The sequence below is a fragment of the Pleuronectes platessa genome, chromosome 7 (assembly GCF_947347685.1).
Source record: "Pleuronectes platessa chromosome 7, fPlePla1.1, whole genome shotgun sequence".
In the NCBI taxonomy this organism is placed as follows: domain Eukaryota; kingdom Metazoa; phylum Chordata; class Actinopteri; order Pleuronectiformes; family Pleuronectidae; genus Pleuronectes; species Pleuronectes platessa.
This window is the reverse complement of record NC_070632.1, coordinates 20,768,161-20,792,104: the sequence shown is the minus strand read 5'-3', so window position 1 is coordinate 20,792,104 and position 23,944 is coordinate 20,768,161. Positions and strand designations below refer to the sequence as shown.

At 39.0% G+C, this 23,944-nt stretch overlaps 1 protein-coding gene across 1 annotated transcript; it reads right to left on the bottom strand.

Moving 5' to 3' along the window:
• Window positions 1–70: 70 nt before the first annotated feature.
• On the bottom strand, window positions 71–23,424 carry zgc:113516 (uncharacterized protein LOC541449 homolog). The gene is made up of 8 exons (XM_053427559.1): window positions 22,978–23,424; window positions 19,222–19,484; window positions 17,741–17,893; window positions 11,020–11,168; window positions 10,476–10,559; window positions 8,750–8,910; window positions 5,413–5,486; window positions 71–580 (listed from the first exon to the last, which is right to left on the bottom strand). Exons 1-8 carry the CDS (start codon window positions 23,107–23,109, stop codon window positions 511–513), a joined length of 1,086 nt encoding a protein of 361 aa, XP_053283534.1. The 5' UTR covers window positions 23,110–23,424; the 3' UTR covers window positions 71–510.
• Between the last annotated feature and the right edge of the window lie 520 nt (window positions 23,425–23,944).

Sequence of the window (23,944 nt, the reverse complement as noted above, 5' to 3'; positions counted from 1 at the left end):
ATTTATTGCGTGAAATAGAGGGTTAGGGTTAGGGTTAAATAACCCTAACCCTCTTTGACCCTTAAAAGGGTCAAATAGAAATTCAATTAAATGAAAACTTGTTTTCCATCAGAATTGTTACAGGCACCGAACAAGGCAGAAAATAATCCTGTCATTGGTTTTATGATCAGGATCAGTATGTGTGGCTTTGTGCGATCCGGCTAAATGTGGGAACAATTAATGTGTGTCTGGTGTGAGCTTCATCTCAATTTGCCAAATATCCTTATTGGTATACCGAGTGTGGTAAACAAATATTTAAAAAATAACAATGATAGCAAAACATATTAAGTCACGTTGCAGCCTGAAACAACAAACAATGGGGAGCACTTTTATAAGCTCAGTCTGCGCCTTTCATTCTGCAGTGGATATTGTACAATGCATCAAAGATGGACGTGGTTCACATCAATGAAGTCTACCCTTGGATTAACAGAAAAGGTAATGCTGAAATGTCCTGGTCTCTGGTTTCTGTTCCTAGCTCGCTGTCAGTCCAAAATATTCCTCTTTCTTCTCAAAGTAGAAGGTGAGTCGTGCCGCGGCATATCTGGCAGGACAGCAGAGGAAAGAAGAACGTGATGAGAGAACATGATCATCCTCCACATTTGCACTTTGTAAATATTGCAACATCCACAAAAGTAATTGGTCCTAAAGGAGGCACCATTTTAAGAGTCTTATTTATTATACTTTACACTCTCATAGTAATTACTAGCTTGTAACTTTATACAACAAAAATATGAGCAAGAATAATTAGTATCAAGAAACATTCCTTAGTATTTAATTTGATAAAGCATATCAAATAATGGCCATTATCATATGCAATCCACATAATGCAATAACTTTCAATACATACAACAATATTCGAATTTAAGGACCTTTCTTGGTAATTTTAAATGCATGATGACATTTGTCTCAACACTTCACACATATTGAAATACTAACTGTTAAATCGGAGGAATAAATTCAATGTGTATTTGATGTTTGTTGCATCAAATACACACCGCCTCTTCTTGCAACTAACAGCCCAAGAGCTTTCAGAACATTCATTGAGCCTTGGTGTGTTTTTCCAGTGTTCTCCACCGGTCACACAGGAGGCCGTGCTCGCCGCACAATGTGCTCCTGTGTTTGTTGTTTGCAAACCTGAAAAACATAGCATCAAGTCCCTCTTAAATAAAGCACGTGTGTCTGACAGCTCTGCCAAAGCCTCGGTGCTTTTCAGAGCTTAACTGCAAAAAAAAAGTGGTTTTTGTATTTATTTTTTTCAACCATATTATTAATGCTTCAATAAATCTGATGTCTGAGTATGCTGTTGCCCTTGGCTATTATACTCCACCCTTTGAAATTAAGTGGAGTTTCAAAAGCACAGAAAATGGAGGTACAGAGAGGAGTTTGTCCTTTAATCAGTGCTTTCATTGAACTCCTCAATGCAGAATCCGTTTTCTCTCATTTATGCTCAGTGAGACCAGAAATATAATTCAGACACATGCCATTTAGCTACTTGTGTTCCATCCCTCTGTTCCTCACCTGTGTCTCTGGGTAAAACTGCTCTCTAATTATTGTGTCAGTCTGGCTTCTCTTGTCTGCTGTGTGCAGTTTCTCTAAGGAGTCGTTTCCTTCTTGTACTTTCTTCACTTAAGGGTCATGTTGATAGAGATATGTTGGACAGTATGTGTCTCCCTTCATCCCAGTCCACTAGAAATGTTGTTTTTATTCAGTTACACATGTTGGAGAGAATTTTCGAGGGGTAAAAATCCCTGGTAGTAGCCGTGAAGAACCAGCACACGGTTTTCACCTCGCTCATTGTGGCTTGGCAAACTGAGATACGTGTTTTCTCTGGACAGTCGTGATTCTAAGTAAACCTTGTGCTGCAGCGGATGATTGACAGCTGAGTCCTGACTGGACAAAAGCAGCACCTGTTGGGCCGTCGCTGAGGAGGGTTCATGGCAAATGCTCTGCTAAGAACATCACAGTCTCTTATAATTATTAGTCAAAAGACTGGAAGAACAAGTATCTACTGAAATAAACTCAATCAAAGGCTGATCCTGTCTATGTGTGTGTTCCGTCCACATCCCCCCCCCCCCCCCCCCCCCGTTGTAGTGCACTCTTCCTTGCTGCAGTTTGTGTGTGAATGACGACAATTATTTGATCACAACAGTGGTTTTGAGTGACACAATGTCTGATATCCAAATTGACAAACTACAAAGATTCCCTTTCATTCTTTCTTTTTTTTTTATTTTTTTTTTATAATCAAATTTTAATCTGTATTTTGATGAAGAAACTTGGTAACAGATACGATTTCTTCAAATGCAGTAGGTGTTTCGTTTTTTATTTGATTGTTCAAGACGCATTAATTCAACATTTAAATAAATATTGGATCGGATTTAGGATAAACACAGTGTTCAAAGAGCCAAAACCACTTATTGAGGTTTTAAATATTTAACAGATGGACTGGTTTGTCCCTGTAATCATTCTCAAACTTGGCTTCTCGGTAACTGTGACCGATTTAACAGATTTGTGGCAGATACTCTGAAGAACAGACAGAAAATGTATTTTCTACTGAGGTGTAGGTTTGCAGAGAGACATCAAAATACAGAGTCTCATTGAGAAATTGGCTGTGAAACAAACTCACTATTCACTATTATTCTATTCACTATACGTTTTTATCTTTAGAATAAGTTATGATCTGTTTCTCTCCCTCTCCTCAGTTAGAAACGCATAAAAAACATTTGACTTTTGAACAAAACACCAAATGACCGGCCCTCTCTCACATTAATTATAGTTACTAATAATGTTTACACTAGCAGGATGAAAAACAATGAAATACCACGTGATAACTATAAAAGTCATTAAATGGTCATTCAATCCGGTAAAGTGAAAAGAGTTTCAGTGTCAGCTTATCTAGTGAAGAAAAACCCCATAACGAGGTTTTGGTCTTAGCCTTTTGTTATGATAATCGAATTAATTGTCTACACCCTGCCTAAGTGAAATTATACTTGAGTGTAACCATTTTAAAGGACAGCAACCTTCACAGACAATCCCATTCAAACGTGTCTTTATTGAGGTCGACACCTAAAACTGGCGTGCTAAACGTTTATCATCAGCAGATATGAAATTGAGATGTTTTTGTATTTAGCAGGAGTAGGGGAAAATGAACTCCCTTCCATACAGGTATTCCGTTTCACAATGTGCTTTTGTGCACGATTCCCCCAATTTCGCAGTGAGGCTATTCCAAACAGTGGGCCTCCTCCTCGTTCATTTCCTCATAATAATGTCTTTGTCAAATAACGTCTCGCCTTGCCAACACGTCCACAAATCTAAACCGCTGACTCGCAGACACTTTCAACACATGAATAAAATCATACAAGGAAAGTAAATACGGACGGTGGAGGGAGGGCGGGTGGTGCATTCCCCTTGTGGCTCCCTATTGTCACATCTACATCTGGCCCTGGTTAAAGCACAAGGTCTGGGCGACGCCTGTCACTTGTTGGGAAGGCGGCGGAGATTTGGCTCAGGGGGATAACAGTGGGCGGAAAACCACGCACACACACACACACATGCACACACACACACAGAGCGAGAGAGAGTCTCACTCTAACTTTTTATCTCTTTCCTCAACAGAACTTGTTTATCACAAAAGCATAAAAGCGTTGTGTGTGTTTTTTTTTTCAGCAGATAAGGGAAAGAAAGGTACACGGATAAGCTCAGGGAAAGCTTGTAGTCCTAACAAGTAAATGTAGTTAAAGCCATTCTTTTTTAATTACATTAAATGAATGAAGGAGGCCTCCTGCAGTGATTTCCCAACAGATAATTGTTACCTGACTCTTCACAAACCTTTTAGCCTCCTTCAGCGTGTCATTTTGGTTTTACAGTTCAATCCTAATGCTCTAAACATCATCTCCAGCAGCAGCAGGCAGTAAGGAGACTTCAACGTTGTGCATTCAATGTTCAGTAACTCACCAACAACAATCAGCTGAGCTAAACACATTCTTCAGTTAGGAAGTTAAACAAGAAGGGCCAGTTGTTTTGGAATCTGTCGGCTATGGTAAGTCACCATTTGCAACACGAACAATAAAGAAACAAAAGAGATTTTTGATCGTCCAAGCCGCAAAGAAATGATGCAGATGGAAACAGTCTGTTTGACTTTGATGGTGGGTTGTTCAAATGGCATAAAGCATGAGTGTTGTATTAAGGAGGTTGGCAGGGTAGCGATACCTTCAAAAGTGAGGTCTGCTTCCCCATCGGCGCTGGTGCTCTAAGAGCTCATTTCGTAGTTTAACCCTCCAGTTAAAGAAGCGTAACCCGACCCTCGCCGTGCACTTTAGGACAACCTCAGCCAGCAGCTTAGGGGAGCAGACGTCTAGCAGGCGAACGTGGCCTCAGCCGGGGATGAGAGACGTATATGTAAGGGAGGACCGGCGGCGCAGGAACAATAGTGCCTCTGTGCCTCGGCACCCCTCTGGATCACATTTCCTCCGAGGTCCAGATCGAAATGAGGCGGGGGCCCTGTCGCTGATCTAACAAGTGGGCAGAGAAAGCCACACAGAGGGGAGGGTGCCGTATGTCAATAGTGATTATGATCACCATCACAACTGTGGTGGGTGTGGGGCGCACAGAGAAGGTAGAAAGGGGGAAAAAGAAGGGTGGAGGGGAAACTTTTTTTGCCCTCCTGAACTTTATTGTCTGGTTGCTGGTAGTGAGGAATGTCTCCTGGACTTGTTTAAAGATAACCATCATGATACACTTAGAAATAAAAGAAAAGGCTTTTTTTTCTGAAAGTCTTTGTGAAAGCTCGGCCTTTCATCTGTCCATGATGTGTGGTTTAAGGAGTGAGGAAAGAGAATTTCATGCGTAAATATTTTGTCTGCATTTAGTAGTGACAAGAGGAGCTGAAGACGTCTGCTGATGCTGCCTGTTTTACGCCAGTTTCTAAATACACACATTCTTAAAACACGGCTGGAAAAAAAATGGAATATTTCCACACCCGAGTTCAGCTGGGCTCAACGTCTCGATCTTTTATTGAGATGTCTCTGCCAACAAATTATTTGAATGCTCCTGTTTTTCTAAACATTGTATTAAAATACTGAGAGCGTCTGCAGGATGCATTTTTCCATTTGTGTGCATTGAGTGAGGTGTGATTATAGCATACTGCAATAAGTTGGTCCAATGAGGTTCTGAGGTTCTAACTCAGATGGTGGTTTCATGTGTTTCTACATTTAACAGTTGTTGAGGTGGTGTTAATGTGAGGGTGGTGCTTCGTGTCAGGAGGATGTTGATTTATACACTGACAGTTTGTTACTTTTTTGTTTTGTGCAGCATTAAGCACGAATAATAATCAAGGGTTTCAAGGGAGCTTTAAGTTGCTGCGTGAGGAGTACAAACCTTTGGAAGTCAAAGTCAATAGAGGAGAAGTGTGACTGCAGGATGGCCCAGAGACCCCAGAAGAAGTTGGATGCCTGAAAGAGGAGATAGAAAACATCAGAGCACCACATCAGTACTGGTCACTGGCTCTGACAGCATGTTGTCAAGGTGGCTGTTATCAATCACTTATAAAAAAAGACAATTCTTGAAAAAAGAAAACTCGCTTGCTATAATCTGTGGCAGTGAACCTCACGTCGGCTTTTGTCATTGTCAAAGTTGCAGAATAATACATGGAAGTACTGATTTGAAAAGAAAGAATTACATAGAGCACTGCAGAAACAGACAGATAGCCAACACAAGTTATACAGTATGTGTGAATGTTGTGAATATTGTTGATTTACACAGCATTGTTTTCATCAGCTTCTGCCTGCCTTCTGAGTAAAGTACTTTATTCTGCATTTGTTTTAGTTTTTTACATTATTGTGGTATATTAACTACAGCCATAACATACCAAGTACCTAAACTAAATCTACTGGTTCAGAGGAAAATGTATTGAAGTACCGTGACTAAGGTAATGTACTTCGTTCCATCCCACCGCTGCATAAAACATCACAATGTAATGATGCTGCAATTCTCAGGCACCCTTTTAATCTAATCTAAAAAAACACACTTCTTCTTGACCCCCCTCTGCAGGGAGGTCACAGCGGGGGTCACATGTCTGCATCTTGCTCAAGAACACTTCAGCAGGGCAGGTGCTCACTCACACAAACTGAACAGGAGCCATCGAATTAAATGACAGAATTATTAAGTACATGCAGTATGGGACTGGAATGTGTTTAAAGTGGTAACATCTGGCTTACGTTGGTGGTATACGCTGTGGCACACTTCGGAGAGTTTCTAGGGAAGATTTTTTTCTAGCGGTATCTCCTTTTCCTTTAGGTAAATATCACAGGTGCTGTGTGGTTTCACTTATATCCGTCATGTTTTGGTACAATTCTCTGAGCTACAGACCAGAACTGTGAAGCTACACTCCAGTGGCCTCCAGTTGTTGTGTTATAGCTGCTGCTTCCAGACGCATGCTACTCCGTCAGAATGACAAACCTCCGCATTGAATGGTTCCCTCCTTAATGGCTTTGCTCACTTAGGCTTGCGGACTTCCATGCCTCCATAAATTGTTGTTGTTCTCCACCCTTATTGTAAATCTTCATGGTAGGACCACTAATAGCGAGTCCTAATAAGATCCAGACAGGCCTCTGTTTTGCGGCCCGGCGATATAATCACATTTTTATTTGATAATCAAATAAAGGGGGGAATGAAATATTTGAAGAACGATGTGCGGTTTCCCCTTGGCTTTCTTCCTTCCCTGGCAGATTTTCATCTCTAATCTCTGTCTTTAGCTGGAGAGAGAGAGATTGAGCGCGTTTCTATTATGATTAATAACTACTCTCCATTAAGAGAGCATTAGTCTAACACTAAGCAGAGGCCGTCGGTGACAGCGAGCCATTGAGAAAAACGAGGATGAGAGACGTGTGGGGAGAGTGACATCACAGAGCCCCAGGCCATAGCCCCGAACATCACAGGGGATCCCTGCGGAAGACAGTATGAGTGGTAAAGACCCCTCGGTGTCTTGGCACAGTTCACCCAGGATTTAAGTGTTGGCATCTGGCCAGGCTTTGTCAATGGCGCACAGCGGAGCCACACAGCCTCCCTCAGCGCTCACTGGTTTCCTTGGCTACTCAGTTTTCACCATTCATGTGTTTTATCATCTACCGAGGGGGAACTATTGCGCGAATTCAATGTAGTTTGATTACTACGAGCAATTACATAGTGACACCAAAGGGCTACAAAAGGATAAAATTACTTTTAATCAAATTCATAAAAGAACTATCACAAAAAACACATATAAAAGCCCAAAAAAGGCAACAGATTGAATTAATAATTATGGCTGCTTTAAAAATGATCAATGTCGGGAAAACATAATGAACAAAATCTGCTCTTACCAAATGGGATGAGAAATTTGTTCAAATCTAGTGAGATCCTTCTATGTGGAGCATAACTGTCAAATACTGCATGGACAGCGTAAAGGAAACACAGGCTGCAATAAAAATTATTTTCAGAAGCAATTAATCAGAAAATCCCAAAGATTTATTGTGAGATCTTTGTCAATGTCAGAAAAGAATGAAAAATGTTCATCAGTTTCCAGGAGCCGTCTTTTTGAATTGCTTTATTTTCATAGGGAAAACTTTTGAAAACCTGCAGGCATTTAATTTAACGTCATAGAAAACCAAATCTTTCATTTGAGAGGCTGGAGCCAGTAAATGTTTGGCATTTAAACTAAAAAAGAGAAACATTTAATTGATTCTTTTCAAGTCATCATAATATTTTGTATTATCATAAGATGAGAAGAGAAACAATAAAAGGGACCTTGGATATTTTGTTTCTTTTGTCTGTGGATAATTTTACATCAACTCACGTTTATTGGGCAAAATGAAGTTAAACATGATTGTTTTTAAACAGAAACGTTCCAGATTGAAACCATGAAAAACACACCCTGTGATTTTCTCAATCAACAGGCTCAGTATCCCTCCCTTTGACACACGGCTCGTCAAAACGAGTGGAGCTGGAAACTTGGCTTGTTAAGCGTCAGTGATCAATTCCTCCAACATCCCTCGGGTCCTCCTCGGTTTGTCATAGAAAACCTGACTTCAATCAGCGTGATGTTATCGCTCCTCTCACTCCATTCCAGGCCGTATTTCTTTCCCCTCTGTTTCTCACTTCTCCCTCTCTGTCTGGCCGAGGCACGGGTTATTTTAAAAAGTAATATGCTTCCTCATCATTTCTGGGCTATTTTCAAGAGACATTCACACCAGCCCCAAATTGGTCGCACAATTCAACATATTGTGTTGAGTTATGGAAGCACTTTTTAGACGGATAGCTTGGCATCACTTGAGCCACCAAAGAATGAAAATTGTGGTAATGAGAAAAAATAATTTTGGCTGCTGTCTTTCACTTTTCCCCTGGGGCAGTTTGTAATCACGTCAGATGGAGCCCATCACTGAGCAGCGGCGTGTCAGCTGTGGATCGGTTTCCCTTTGAGGAGCCTTCTTTTTTTTTTTTTGCTGGAAAAGTAAATTGTTCAAATATGATGATGAGGTGTCATTACGTTACAGAGGTCTGCACACATATGGGTTTTGTTGAAATGTGCACTCTAATCTCATAACAGAGAGATATTTGAGGCCCCTCCGAGAGCCAAACTTAAAAAAGGGAAATAACTGTTTAGAGATTTGTCGCTACAAACTGCCGAGGTGCTGCATAATGACACATATTAGCATTTCAACAGAGTCGACGGGACGCTTACCAATGAGAATTTGCAGACTTGGATGTAAAGCTTTGTAACTTCTGCCTTGGTAGCAGTGACCTCACGCCCTGTGCTCTGCTTGTAACTCTCCAGATAGGCCATCAGCCAATCCCTCTGCAGCTCCCGGCTCGGATACAGGCTGTAGTTAACGTCATTCACACCTTCAACACACAATACACACACATTCAACTTTTTAAAAAAACTAAAAAAAACACAAAGTCCACCCCCCCCCCCCTCCCCTCCCAAAACATTTTTTTTTAGTTTTTAAGATTTGCCACAGAAATCTTGTTTTCAGTCAAATACAGAACAATTCTTTCATTTGAAACACAAACATTGCCGAACACAAAAAAGCTGAACTTCAACTGAGCACTTTTAACTCATGGTAAATGGTCTATAGATTTATGTTATATTTATATTGTAATATTTATACAGCTCACTATGAATCTTGAGATTGATTTGGTGCAAATGAAAAGTAAAACATGGGCATGATTATTTAATCTTCATTCCTTCTCATTCTGGTATAAATAACTGACAGCTGGTGATTATACCTTCACAATACTTTGGTCAAAGGAGTGAAAATGAGAATCTAACTGAATCTAATTGAGTGTTATTATTGCAGTAACTATTTCCTTTTTATTCTGCTACGGTACCTAATTACTTTAAAATGAAGAGTTTACTTATATAATATGCATTGTTATGAGAACTACTCAACAGTATGTGTTATGGTTGAATTAGTTTGACATTAGTTGACTGCGAAAGAAATTACAATGATAATGTATTACACTCACTGGGACATTTCCATGCATTTAATTTACATTGTATATTAAAGTGTCAATTTAATTGATAATGCTGGACAAAGTAATCTTACATTAGGTATGTGTTATTGCTACATTTACTTGAATAAAGTCTTTACACTAAAATAACTATAATTACTTTTTACATTTTATACAGAAGCAGAGAGTAAGAAGTGTGGATATTAACATGTGCACTTTCAGTTGAAACCCGATTTTAAATAGTGAAAACAGCAATATTTCAATTAAGTATTAGTAGTAGAATAATTATATAGCTATATTGTCCCTTCATTAAGAAAATGTCAAATAGATGCTTGTGTTACAGAAAAAGTCAACAGTTGTGAATATCTGTGTTTATCTTATTTCAGTGATAATTTGAAATAAGCATAGGTTTACTTAAATGGACATTTCATCAGTTACAAGCATCGCTATTGTTTCCTCGTGCATGTGAGGATAACAATTAAAATATGCTGAAAATTAAAAAGAACATTCCATGGACAATATTTTTCAGTTTCATATGATTTTTTTTCAATTAGGAGGCACAGCATCCTTCACCATTACACAGGAGGTCTCGAAACCCACAGATTGATCATTCTCCGAGGTCAATCATTTGAAGATGGCAAACGTTGGAATGAGAACTTATATTATAGAGGATTATTTCACAAATGTTCAAATGGATAGTGTGATGCTTTAGTATGACACAGCTGATACATCGATGTCACTTTTATCCCCAGGTGTGCATACAGAATAAAATTAATATTTGTAAAGGACAGGATTCACGGTGCAAATGAAGATAAAATGATGTAATAGTTAAAGCGAGAGCACAAACTCAAACAGAATACACAGCATCCATGGCATTAGCCAATCTTACATGTTCTGTTCCTCGATAAATGTTTCCAGAGAATAGAACTGCTACAGCCACAACACACACCTACCGGCAAATTCGTTGAAGTGATTGCCAATATCGTAGGCCTGGTAGTTGTAATCTGCGTACTCGTAGTCGATGAATTTCACTATTCCTGATGGAGGAGGAGAGGGAAATCAGCAGCTGTTAGCACGACATCATGACCAACACATCTCAGGGAAAGCTCACTCCTTTTATTGAAAGAACAGGAGTCGAAGGAACTCTTTTGACTCTCTTGAGAAAATGAGAGAGGAAAATAAAAGCATAATAAAAAAGACGAACTTTTTACCGTGATGCAAAGGTTTTTCTTCTGTGTGTAAAATAAAGGGAAGTGATATGAAGACTGAACTTCATTATTTCAAACTGATGAAAAGAGATACATTCACTCAATTTAATATTTCTTTCAGCTACCATTTAAGAGTGTTGAATGAGACTCTTCGACTGAATTCACCGAATTTTATTCTGATTGATGAATATCTGCTGCACGTCCCCATAATATCACCTCAAATCAGTTCATTTCAGTATTCTCTCCACCACCCGCTCCACTGTCGCGGATGTGCGGAGCTGTTCCTCACCCTCTGGCTTGTTGTATATTATGTTTTTGGTCAGAAGGTCGTTGTGGCAGAGGACAGTCGGCGAGTCGATCTGCGAGAGGTGTCTCTTCAACGACTCCATCTCCATTGACAGAGTCTCAAAGCTGGGCATCTCTCCTCGAGTCAAAGAACTGTAAGATACCACATTTTGTGGACAAGGTTTCATGAAAGTGAAGAGATTTGGATTGGAAGCTGTAAAAGGCCGGGGGCGAGATTGGCCACGCAGGTTCAACACCTGGAAGTCACTGAAGGGAACATACACTGTGAGATGCAGTTAAACAAAGAGGTAGTTTAAGTGGAATATTTGATACAGTGTATCCAATACAATCAGTCAGTATTCTTCACTTCTAAAAAAAAAGGTGCAGCATTATTGGGAGGTTAACAATGCAGGAAAAAAAGACAAATTAAGCAAACAAACATTTAAAAATACACCCCTGCCTAATTTTGTATCTAGCTTTTCTTCCCTTGCAACCCTGGTGGTTTATTTTACGGTGGATAGTGGTGAAAGAGAACATCTTACTTCACTAGATGTTACAGAGTGAGATGATCTTGCAAGCTTGATACATTTCCCTTCACTACAGGATGCCTACCGATGTATGAATTTTTATCGATGAACACTCTTTTCATATAAAGAGTTCCACAGGTAAAAATCTTGGATTCAAAATGTAACATTGAGAAAAAATATTAAATTGTGTTACCATTTGAATGTTGCCGATTTTAAGTATCAATATTAAACATCATTGCAGGCAAATGGCCCCATGATTGTTCCGGTGTTCCAGTGTTGGATGTTCTAATTTTATCGATATTACACTTTCCTATTTTATGAGTTGATTAGTTTAAGTAAAGTGTGATCAGCAAACGAATCAGTAACTGTGGCAACATTAACATATTATCTCAGTTCTTACATATTTTAGTGAAACAGTTCTTATTGGCAAAGATAGTTTTCTTCTCATCAAGCTTAATGTCAACTGAGCTAAAAAGAGAACAAAAAACACATGATTGAAAGAATAAGTAAATTAACTAGAAAAACACTGAGAAAATTCTCTGCCTCGTTGTCGACTCCTGTTTTTATGCTTTCAATTTGAAAGTTTCCATCTAAGTGAGAATTTCCACTGAAATGCAGTGATTCACCTGCACTTAGAAACGATTGAGGAATAGGAGCACTTAAAGGGAAAAAACTGTATAAGAGATTTTGAAAATTGGAAGTCGTAAATTTACAAGAAAAGAAGTTTTACATGTATGCAAATGAAGTCATAATATTATATTATCAAAACTCTGGAAGGACCGTGTAATAAACTGAATCTGTTCTGAAGATATAAGCACACAGATTTAAAGGAAATTCCAGCTTTTGTGGAGAAGGAAATGTTTGGTTGCGGCTGACGATGAGGCTTTCATACAGGTCTTTATTCTCATATTATTATGTCTTTATTCTGGAAATCGCTGATATTTTAACCCTTTAAGTGGCTCTAATACTTTGTAGTTTGCAAGAGCTGCTCCACCCTAAAAGAAATCGATTGGAGGGGAAAAGTGGTGAAAGTAAGTGTTATGGCACTATTGGAGGAGGGAGCGATAAAGTTTGCAGAATAGTAGAAGACCAAGCTTGTCATGAACGCCTCAGTTTTCTTCTATGAAGGTATTTGTATACTGAAGCGGTTCAGGGACCCCTGTAAGGTTAGGCCTTGTTTGCGCTCTGTTGATTACTTGACGTATCAAAGAAGGCGCTAATGTCCTTGGACGTCAGTGCAAAAAGCCTGCGGAAGAAACTCTGAATAACTATTCCACTCCTAATTAATTTTTGTGTTTTTGCAGTCATCAGGCCACGACAAGAGGGTAGAGTAATTTAAACACTGCCTATTTATTCAAATAGGAAGAAAGAGACGCTCCGGTATAGCATACGTAATTTATTGAGGCCTGTTAGGAATGCACAATAAAAGCAGAGGAGCTGATTCTTGTTTATAGTCATGCCACCGGGGCTATACGCAGCCTCCTCCTCCTACACATCTGCAACAAGTCCTTTATGTGCATCATCTTCCTCCACTTCATTCATTCATCCTCTCTTCCTGCTGTGGGTAGTCAGATTGAGGGGAGCCTAATTAAATGAAATCAGGTTTGGATCAAGACAATGAGATAAACTTGACTGAGGCTGATTTTTATAAAACATTTAAATCGTGGTTCCTGCTCATGTTTTAATCATTTTGTTGCATTTATTGCAACTGTTATTTTATTCTACTAGCCAATAAATGGTCAAAAGACAACAAGGTTTAATTCCAAATTTCATTTTTTTTTTACTCACATCTAGGCTAATCACCTACGAAATTTTGAAAGCCACCCGCTCTGAAATGCATAGTTTACCAGCCTCCTCTCTGATATGAATTAAAACACTTAGTCTAACGGTGAATAACTCTGATTCCTTTTCAGACCCATTCATTTTTCTAACTTAAAAAACTGACTTTATCACAGAAACCCTCAAAGGCTAAATGAAAGACTTCCATTGACTTTAAATGGAAACCTGTCGTCTTGCCATCAGATCTTTTTCCTCTCTCTTTTTCTGTCCTTTTCATGGAGCATACTGCATCAAGTACATTCGCCTCCTGCTCCCTGTCAAGTCCCTGTAAGGTAATTAGTGGAATATCCTCCTCTGGCGCTTCATTATCCATGTGCCTTATTTACATATGATTTCAAACACCAGCCGAGCTCTGCTGACATTTCTTTCCTTTTTGTGGTTTTACACCATTCCTGGGAGTGTAAACGGGAGACGTGGCAGGGGGCCTTTGGAGGAGGAAGAAGAGGTTGCACTCTGGCTTTCCATTGCTTTTCTTTCTTTTCTCTCCCCTCTCTGACTTCTACTGTGCTCTCTCGCTCTCTATCTCTCTCTCTCCCTTCGAACCTCGCAGCTGCCGGAGCCTCTTTCGCTCCCTCTTTCCTCTATCTCTCTCTTCCTTACTCTATCTGTCTCTCTCTCTTAGCACAGCGGGTGGCTTAAGAGCTGAAGACCTCCTCTGCAGGTGCAGCCTCTTCCTGCTCTCGCTCAGCCTTTCTTTTACCATTTCCTCTGAAGATCACATTCATTGCAGCACTCACACATGCTCGAGTACAAAAGTTTCTCTGATGCCTGTTTAAAAAGCCTTTTGCTTGTTTTCCCCCATTCTTGGTCTTTTCTGTCCGCACTTCTTTCCCCCTCTCTCTCTCTCTCTCTCTCTCTCTCTCTCTCTCTCTCTCTCTCTCTCTCTCTCTCTCTCTCTCTCTCTCTCTTTCTGCTTATGTGAAGACATATTTAACAGTTTTATCAGCTTAGGTTAAAGTTAAGGTTGGGGTACGGCTTAGATTTAATAAGACTCAAGATGCCAATGAATGTGCAAACAAACAAACACATCATGTACAGTACGCTATAACCATAAATAAAACTCTAAAATCACTTATTTTGAATCATAAATCTAAAAAAAATCTTGCTGTAGCCTTCTTCAATCTTGATATCATACTTTTCTCATGCTCTTTACTGTTATTCAAGCCCGAATAGATAATATTTTCCAGATCGTTTTGAGTTACTCTGCATCTCTCTGTGTGTGAGCAGCAGCGGACTGTGTCAACCAACCCACTGAGTCACACAAATGTCTCACAGTATAGCACCATCTATTGGGCCTCTGAATCTGGTGCAGTTTGCTTTTGCAGATGCATATTTTAGTTTATAAGTTTTTTCTTGTTCCATTTGCTATGCTATATGCAATAAAACCTTACAAGATAAATCTTCAGTATCAGTTAAAGGAAAACATGATAAATAAAATGAATTTCCTGTTTCTTCATTTAGTAGGCTGCTCATTATTTTAGATAATGATACAGAGATCAAATATTTAACTGTTTTAATTGTTTGCGATGTTGAACTGAACATTTTGGCTGAAATGTTTGGTGAAACTATTGGGACTATTTCGCACATATTGAGGTATATTGCAGGTTGCAATTACTAAAAGTATCCCTGAATAACATCCAAACAAATAAAAAGAGAAGTGCTCAAAAATGAAGAAGATAGGAAAGCAGATGCAGCAGAATGTATTGCCAGGGAACAAACATATCTGTCTGATTCTTGTCTTCCATTTACAAAGAAGTTTAGTCATCCTCGTGTTCTCTTAGATCTTTGTGGGGCTTTTGTTTTTCTGAATCCAGGAAAGTTCTTATCATAACAGATCATTTCCTCCACATTGGCTCTCTTTATGGATGACTCAGTCTGAAACAAGTTGCTTTACCCACTTGCTTAAATTCAAAGGAGAAACACCAATTCTTTAAAACAGCAACTTAGATACTCCTGCTTCGGTTTGGGTCGACTTCCGACCTCTTCTCTGCAAACGTAAACAAGGTTGAACGTTTGACCGATAAGGGAGAGCTCTGCAGGAAGCTTGTGGCCAAGCGTCTGTTTCTTTGTAGTGTCTGGAGGGCCCTCTCACCTCTCACCCCATGACCCCTGTCAGGGATAATGCAATGTCATTGCCACAAAGACCACTCCCCCGCCTCGTCCCTCTGACCAATGACAGCTTGCAGACAGCCTCCGTCGAAACGGTGAGAGAGGTGAATGTGCCAACATAACAACTTGAGTACAGACTGTCCAGTTACTTTTAAGACTACAAATGGGTGGAGTTTGAGAAATGTGCCTTTGGCTATCGAGAAAATGATAACGCATCAGAGGAAGTGAATGTGGAAAATGTGGCTGGTTTCTATCATAGTGATGTCTACCACTGAGGTAGCCTTGCAACAACACCTCGATAGGTATTTGTTCAACCCTAAGAGGCTGCTCAGGTCGGAACTCACCTGTATCTTAGTACTAAAAGAAAATAATTGGAACAGTTTTACAAGTATACATTGTTAAACCTGAAACTTCATTGCCTTGGCTTAATTTCTTTGAAGAACGTGAAAAGCTTGTGACAATTTCCTCACGTTTGACCCCCATAGAGATGTGGACACACAGAATCAAAAACACTCACTGGCATAGGCACATTAGCACAGTGCATTCCCTAACCCTAAACGTAACCATCACAACTATATGCCTAGCCCTAACCTACTACAAATTCTAACCCTAACCCTTCAAGAAAGTCTTAACCCTCAAACAGCCCATTGAAAGTGGGTCAGACCCACCTGCCACATTGTCACAATCTAGGCCCAGAGAAGTCAACTGCTTCTACTTTCCCCTCCCCTCCTGTTTCTTTCTCAATCAGTGGTAACCTTTAGACAGTTATTCCAAAACGCTGTAGAATTTGAACTCTCCTTCTATTGCACAGCAGCCCTCACACTTGCACTTCAGAAGGGAACAAAACAGATGAATAACTCAGGTGAGTAGGTCACTTGAGCTACAATCCTCCACCAGCAATATGAGCAAAGGATTCTCTGCTCAGAGGGCCTTGGAGCTAATATTGGAGGAGAGTGAGACACATAGTAAAGTGGAAGAGGAGAATGTTTCTAAAGATGATGATAGTGTAGAAATAACTTGAGGCAAGCACAGAATGTTAAATATGTTTCATACGACAAAGTGTGTAAGACCAGGCTAAAAAGGGCTAGTTTGATATGGTAGGGTATTAGAAGTGTTTAGAAAGTTTTCAAGAGAGGGGCGCCCCTGTGTTGATAGCATTTGCTAGCTCACTGGGCATCGTTTGATTTGAGTCAGTGGAGGTTGATGACTACAGGAGTAACATGTGACCGTTTAGGCCGCTTGCAGACTAGATTGGCCGCACATTTTTCGGTACATTCATGGATTTTGCTTTGTATGAAGGGAAGCTTGCCAGTATGACATATCAGTAGTCAAAACAGGAGATAAACATGGCCTGTACCAAGAATTTGACAGCCTACTGAGTCAAGTAAGGACTAATGTGTCTTACATTGTATAGTACAAAGTTCCCCGACTGGAAGAGAGATGCAACATGGTCAGGAAAGGATAGCAAGTTATTAAACAAGTTAGTTTAATTAAACATTAGGCAAGCTTCTAGTCACCTTGGTTGGGTTGAGTGATCAAGAGGCAACTTTGATGTTTATATTGCGCTAAAGGAATTGATTGGCTAAGAGTTCTGTCTTTTGTGTGCAAAACAAACTGTGTCAAGACTGTGGTCCTCCAATGTTAATGCCAGGTCTAGTTGGGTGTCATCTGCATAACAACGAAAAATAAGCTTTGTAAGCCGTAATCTCGGCAAAGAAAGAAGTAGCAACATGTATGAGGGTAGTTAAGGGAACTTTTTGTAATCCACGAAAACTAATAGAGGTACTTAGTCATGTGTTCCTTGTCCTTGGAAGTAACGCTACAGTTTCTATTATGCTTGTTAGCTAGACATGGTAATGGTTCAAGCTTATTTGCACCACCTCCACAGAACGTTTTGATTTCTCACACAAGTTCAGCATGTGGACACTTGCCAGACCTGCAGATCTTGGTTTTAGGTGCTACGGCGAGATTGGGCGATAGCCGTTGAACGGATAGGTTTGGCAAATGGTCAGTTGGCATTAACTATTCTTGGTTTTTGCTTCATCACTGCCAATAATAAACGCGGTCACTGTCTTGCTTTCATTGAATGTGACATAATAAACTAGTTAATTCCAGAGTAATGATCAATTTTATAGAAAAAGGGTTTTCTGATATAATCCAACAAATCACTAAAAACGAATCAATTATCCGAACCTAAATTTATATGTTTTAAATACGAATACATTGTGATGATTGTGTGATGATCTGTACCTTTTTGTGCAGCGCTGCTCTGCTGGGCTGCTGTTGATACTGCTCTGCACCAGTGTGAGAAAGTGGGACACTTTTGTCCAGAGCAGAGGTTCAACAGACACACCACATTTTGGCTGGATAGAATGGATTCTCCCCATCTCTGCTGCTATCAATCTGCAGAGGGAAAACATTTTCTCAGATCAGCCGGGCTGATGCTGTTATTGCACAAACAATCATTATCAGAGAAGACACAACTCCCTTCCCATTTAGCACTCTTATCTTGTTCTTCTTTCCGAAAAAAAAAAGAAGCTATGCTGAATTTATGACCTTTTGACCACTTGAGTGCTCATTCTTTAGGCATCTTAGTGGTGACATCAAGTTTTCTGGGTATTCCCCACAGAGGGTATCAGGCAAAGCAAGGTGATTGATGTCTGTCATGGCCCTGGCTCATCAGCCTTGGTAGACTGGGTAGTGTCCTACTGGCCTGTGGTGAGAATAATGATGCTGGCCTGTTATCATCAGAATGATGAATGAAACAGGGGCCATGGGTAAACAACATTGCTCAACACAAAACATCAGTCAACGGAAATAATCAAGAAAAACACCTGCATCGGCACAATTGAAATGCCCAACACACACACACACCCACACACACACACACACACACATGCACACACAAACACACACACAATACCCCCAACAATGACCTCTCGATGTTTTCTTACAAAAAATGTTCAAGGTTTCACATCATTATCAATAAACCTGTTGATCTTTGACCACAGAATAGAACCTACAATAATATAAGAATATGCAATATGTGCAGAGTAACTGATATCTTCACCGCCTTATTATATTTAAATTGAAAAATCAAATAAGTATAGGGTTAGTCCATCTGTCTGTTAAAATATATGACTACATTTTTGTTTTGTTTTGATTTATCTATCAGTTCACAGGTCATTGACTTTGGGTGATTTGTTTCAGATAATGGTGTCATTGCAATTAATTCAAGGTGGTTTTGGCAAAAAGTCAGTCTCAAAAAACAACAAACATAATAGATTCTATATAATCTGAAACATGTGAGTGTGAATGCCACTATTACTAATTTTGTTAGTATATATGACAGTATTTTATTTACCTTTTATACCTCTTAAACTCTTAAGGGGTATGTTTCATTCAATTAATTTGAGTAAAGTTAATGTGAATCTTTTTTTTTCGATGTCATAGTAAATCATTTTTTCATTCCTTTTTACTTCTCTTAAATATAAGTTTGATTTATTTTTGAGAACAATGAATTATGGATAAATAATATATTCTATGTCTGTACTTTATTTCACCCTGTTTTCCTTTAAATCTCATCTTTGCAAAGTCATCTTATTGCTCCATGAACGTGCTGCAGGACTGTATCCCTGTAAGAGCACATGCAATCTCAGCACATCGTTGTCTGACCAAATCAACTTAGCAAAATAAATGAATGTAAATGTTGAGGGTTTCCTGGCAGAGACCTGTAAATGGAGGGTTGTCGGAGCAGCTCATCCTCCAGGACCGTTCCTCTGACAAACTCGTAGCAGATGCCGTTCTGGAAGCTGCAGTAGATCTGCGGACCACACCCGTGGGCGTGGAAGACCTGAAACATCTCCACCTCCTTGTTTCGGTTCACATAGAGCTCCGTCATTCGGCCGTAGAGCCGCACCAGAACACAACCGGGCTCCTTAAAAGAGCCCACGTGGCAGCCGATCAGCTGATTGGTGATGCCCCCGGTGAACGTCTGGAAGTAAGGAAAGTCAAACTTAATGATGCAAAGAAACTCTTTCATCTTGGAACAAAACAAACAAATCACTTATAATATGGTATACATTGCAACAAACAGTAGATGTAACGAAGCATCCTGAACACTTAACACAATGCTAATTTAGAGAAAACACTGTAAAGTGGTGTATATGTGTATTTTTACAGATAATGACAATTTAGTGAAAATACAACCTCTTGTAACAAAGGGGGAGGCCTTCACTATGATAGCGTTGACAAAATTACTGTCATGTGGACGATAAAATTACGTCACAAACTCTCCTATATGTAGTTTATATGACAGGCAGTGAATGTAATTACTTTGAAAAGTAGAATGAGTCATTCTCCTAAAAACACGGTTTCAGTTACTGTTTATCCATAACAATCTGGGACAATCACAATAAACACGGAGCTTTATACGATGAACAAAAGAACGAGTGAACAAATGCCATATGTTTAGTTTCAGGAATTAAAAGCTTTTGGTACAATATCATTTAACAGGCCACTCACGTGTCACTGTTATGACTCATTACTTCAACTTTTTCACCATGCTGCCATCCAAAAAGAACAAGAAATGCAACAGAGACCTAGACATCATTTAAAAAAAAGACATGAATAGTGTACTTAGCATAAGAACACATTTTATCCTTAAATTCGTAAATATGCTAAATGCAATGTCCACCAGAGAGGGAGGATTAGAAGTTGTGTAAGAAATATTAAGGTAGTATTATTATATAATCATCATATCGTTCACAAATGTCCAAGAGTAACATAATAATACGTAAACAAAGTACAATCACCTCAGGCATTAACATGCTGCATATTTCTGAACAAAAAACAGAAAGAGATAATCACTATAATCTGAAATATCGAAACACCTGTCACACATAAAGGCTTGCACAATGTAATAAAGCACAAGAGTACTATTTGGACAGGTATGTGATAAAGCTGCTGTTGTGCAGTTTGCATAATGGGAAGTTAAAATCAACAGGGCACATAATACAACATTTTGTGATAGAAGGTTTTAACAAGCAAGTTAATAAACCAAAACCCAGATTCATGTGTATTACCAGCCAAGATTTTATAAATATTTCAATTTCAGAACAAAACAACATGAAATACAAACAGAATAACACAATTGGATCTCCTTTATTATTGAATTGAATTATTCTTCTTTTCTCCAACCTGAAGCAAAAAACAAGCATTAATATATAATATTAGGAATAAACTGACATGCATAAAAACAGAACCATATGCACAGATATATCATACAGTATGTTAATAACATCCAGCTCGAGCTGCTGCCTCAACTTGTTTTTGTCTTTAAAGATCACACTTCCAGCACACGGCTCCGTGTGTGTACATAGCACTCCCACATTGACCACTGTTTGCCTGCCAAAGCCTTGTCACACATTTGTTGTCTTTCAGTGGTTTCTCTAAGTCTCTCATTCTTTGCCACAGTCTCCGAGGCATTTTCTGAGCCTCAGATCAGACCTGCAGACAAAAGGTTTTCATCTAGATGGAAAATTATCAAACAGGCCCAAGAATGAATCTCGAGGCTAGAAGGGCCACTTTGATCCTATCCACCAGCTTTGACAATTTTATTTTAAAAAAAAGTATCTACGATTTGTAGATATTGTATATATTTACAGGAAAAATGATTTAATTTGACTGTATATATAAACATTTATAAATAATGTAAAACAAATGTAAATGTTATTATTTAAATCTCTCTAAAAACAAATTATTTTAAGTAGGTAACATCTTTGACAATGCCTCCAATGTCGTGTATGAAACACTCAAAATTATAAAGTGACTTGGCCTAGAGTTTGATATATTGAGTCTTTGTTTTTATTACAATGTGTGTTATGGGAACAAATTGAAAAACAAGTAGAGGGAAATCTCTGAATATTACACACAGGGGATCAATAAAGTAATTTTATTCTGACTCTGATCCTGAAATATGAATACAAACCATTACAGAGCGTAATTTGAAAGAAAGAACTAAGATTTAAAAGCACAGGCACAGCAGGAGGACGCCCCTGTCCTCCCCCTGCATATTCCAATCAGATGAGCACAATACATCATTAAAGAGGCTGCTGCGACACGACGGCTGAAGGGAAACATCTACTCCTTTGTGTACATTACTGGACCTGGTGTAGATTGAGAGGTCACCCGTCCAATGTGCTTTCACCTAACAAACATAAACCCAATTTCTCTGAAAGATTGGACCTTGTGTTTGCACATGGGACCAGAATGGGATTATTCTGTTCTGAACAGATGCTCTGACAACATTTACACATCTGTTTCCAGGGTTTAAAGAAGAAAAGAAAAAAGAACTTACCTTGGGTTTTCTGCTTTTGTACAATGTTCAAAGCTTCTTTTTATTAACTGCAACTAGGATATGAGACATTAGATAGGTTTTCGATTTCGAAAACTAAATGTAACATTTTATTTTTATTTAACCAAAAACATCAGTTGTTCAAGTATTCAACACAGAAATCTACAGTATTATCTCATGTTCATTTATATCATAAGACAATTCCAGCTATCTGTACTCTGAGGCCACAGCTTTGTCTGAGTGTCTCGCAATATCTTCTGATTTCTACACCAATGGCTCTCAGCTCCCAACCCAATCATCCCAGTGGTTTCTACTGAATACAGAGATCAATATCTATCTATCTATCTAGATATATATATAGATAGATAGATAGATAGATAGATAGATAGATAGATAGATAGATAGATAGACAGATAGATGGATAGATAGATAGACAGTTAGATGGATAGATAGATGGATAGAAAGATAGATAGACTCATTTGGACACTCAAAAGCTAACAATCATTGCAGTCAAATTGATTTGACAAATGCCTTGCCATGTGTTCTGCCGTTTTAAATGCACAGTTTGTTGGACATTCATACATTGAGTACGATATCAGGTAAAACAAATTAAAAAGGAAAACATTTGGACTCCTAAATAATTTTTTCATATTATTTGAACTGTAAATATGAGGAGCTCATTGGGAATACCTATACTCATCAGCCTCTGAATTGTAATTTTGACTTGTAATTTTAATTCAGTGTCTTCATGATTGACACACAACTTCAACGACAGCATGGACATCAACAAACTTTAGACAGAATGGCTGCAGATGTACGACAGCTGGCTTTGATCTCATGCTAAGATACAGTATCAAAATGAAAGTAGTTAATTCCATTAATTATTTAGCGCACCGCTTACCTCAGGTAAGTCTAACGTCCTATCTGCTATATTAAAGAAAGTTAAACATATTCCAGGACCCGTCTTTTAAAAAAAAATAAAGTTAATGTTCTTCAACTTCACAGTTGAACCAACAACCGGCGAAGATTTTACAAACTGAAACTTACAAACTCTATGTTTTCGTGAAAATGAAAGACAGATTCAATGAATTCCAGGGTAAACATACATTTGGAGAAACAAACATTCACTTACCTTCATCTGAATGTCCTGTGCCTTCCAATGGGGACGGAGTCTGCTGAGAAGCTCCAGGATTCCTCTCCAAGGTTCAAGCTCATCGATATGGAGGTCCACATGGAGGAGCCTTTTCCCAGCACCAGCATCCATTTTCAGCAAAGAAATCTTTGATGTCCAGAACTTCAGACCAAAGTCCTTCTCTGCTCTATATCCAGCTGAGTTATCGGTGGAAATAGACAACAGAGCGCGAACATCTACTTCGTCACAACTATTCAAGAGCCGTCAGTGGAGTCTGCAAGTCACTGAAATTGTCCCCTTGTATGTTGAGTGACTCAGCGGCCGCCCAGCTTGCTTATCAGTGGCCAATGTTCCTATGGGGATCTTCATCCAAACTGCTGCACAGTTTACATATTAACCACCGCTGGTAAGAGCTCAGCAGCATGCAACGTAAAGTGTTACACTGACACAAATGTTGAGTTTGACTTTTGGAATGAAACATTAGTGTTTACTTACCTACCTAACTACTCTATCAGGCTGCGTCGAAGCCATTCCGAGGTGCAGTTAACAGAGGAATGATGGAGACACAGTGCTAAATGAAAGAAAGACCACAATTTACTGTAAAATTTAAAGAAGGCAATGAAAACAAAAAACAATATGTTAAATGAATCAGTAGAAAAAAGAAATTGAGTGTCCATTTAACTGCCACATACAAACAAAATAAAGACCCTGGTTAGGGTTTGTATGTACTCCAACAAATAGCAGTTTGCAGTGTGATAAATATCACACTGCTAAAATATTCTCTCCTAAAATTGAACTCTCTCTAAAGCCACTTTTAGCACAGCCCCACCACATCCAAACTGAGTACGCTGCAAACCTCTCTACAGCGTGTCATGCCATATGCAGAATTTAGGTTACAGTTTACTTCATTTAACTCAATTCAAGCTAAAGAGCAAGTATATGCCAAAATCAGGCCAACAAAATGACT

Bases quoted from the DNA above. Each gene is read 5' to 3' on its own strand.
- zgc:113516 (XM_053427559.1), bottom strand. From the start codon at position 23,109: ATGGATGCTGGTGCTGGGAAAAGGCTCCTCCATGTGGACCTCCATATC. The intron at 19,485-22,977 runs GTAAGTGAATGT...CCTTACTTCCAG, and splicing joins CACAGGACATTCAGATGAAG to ACGTTCACCGGGGGCATCAC. The intron at 8,911-10,475 runs GTAGGTGTGTGT...TGTGTGTTGAAG, and splicing joins TCACTTCAACGAATTTGCCG to GTGTGAATGACGTTAACTAC.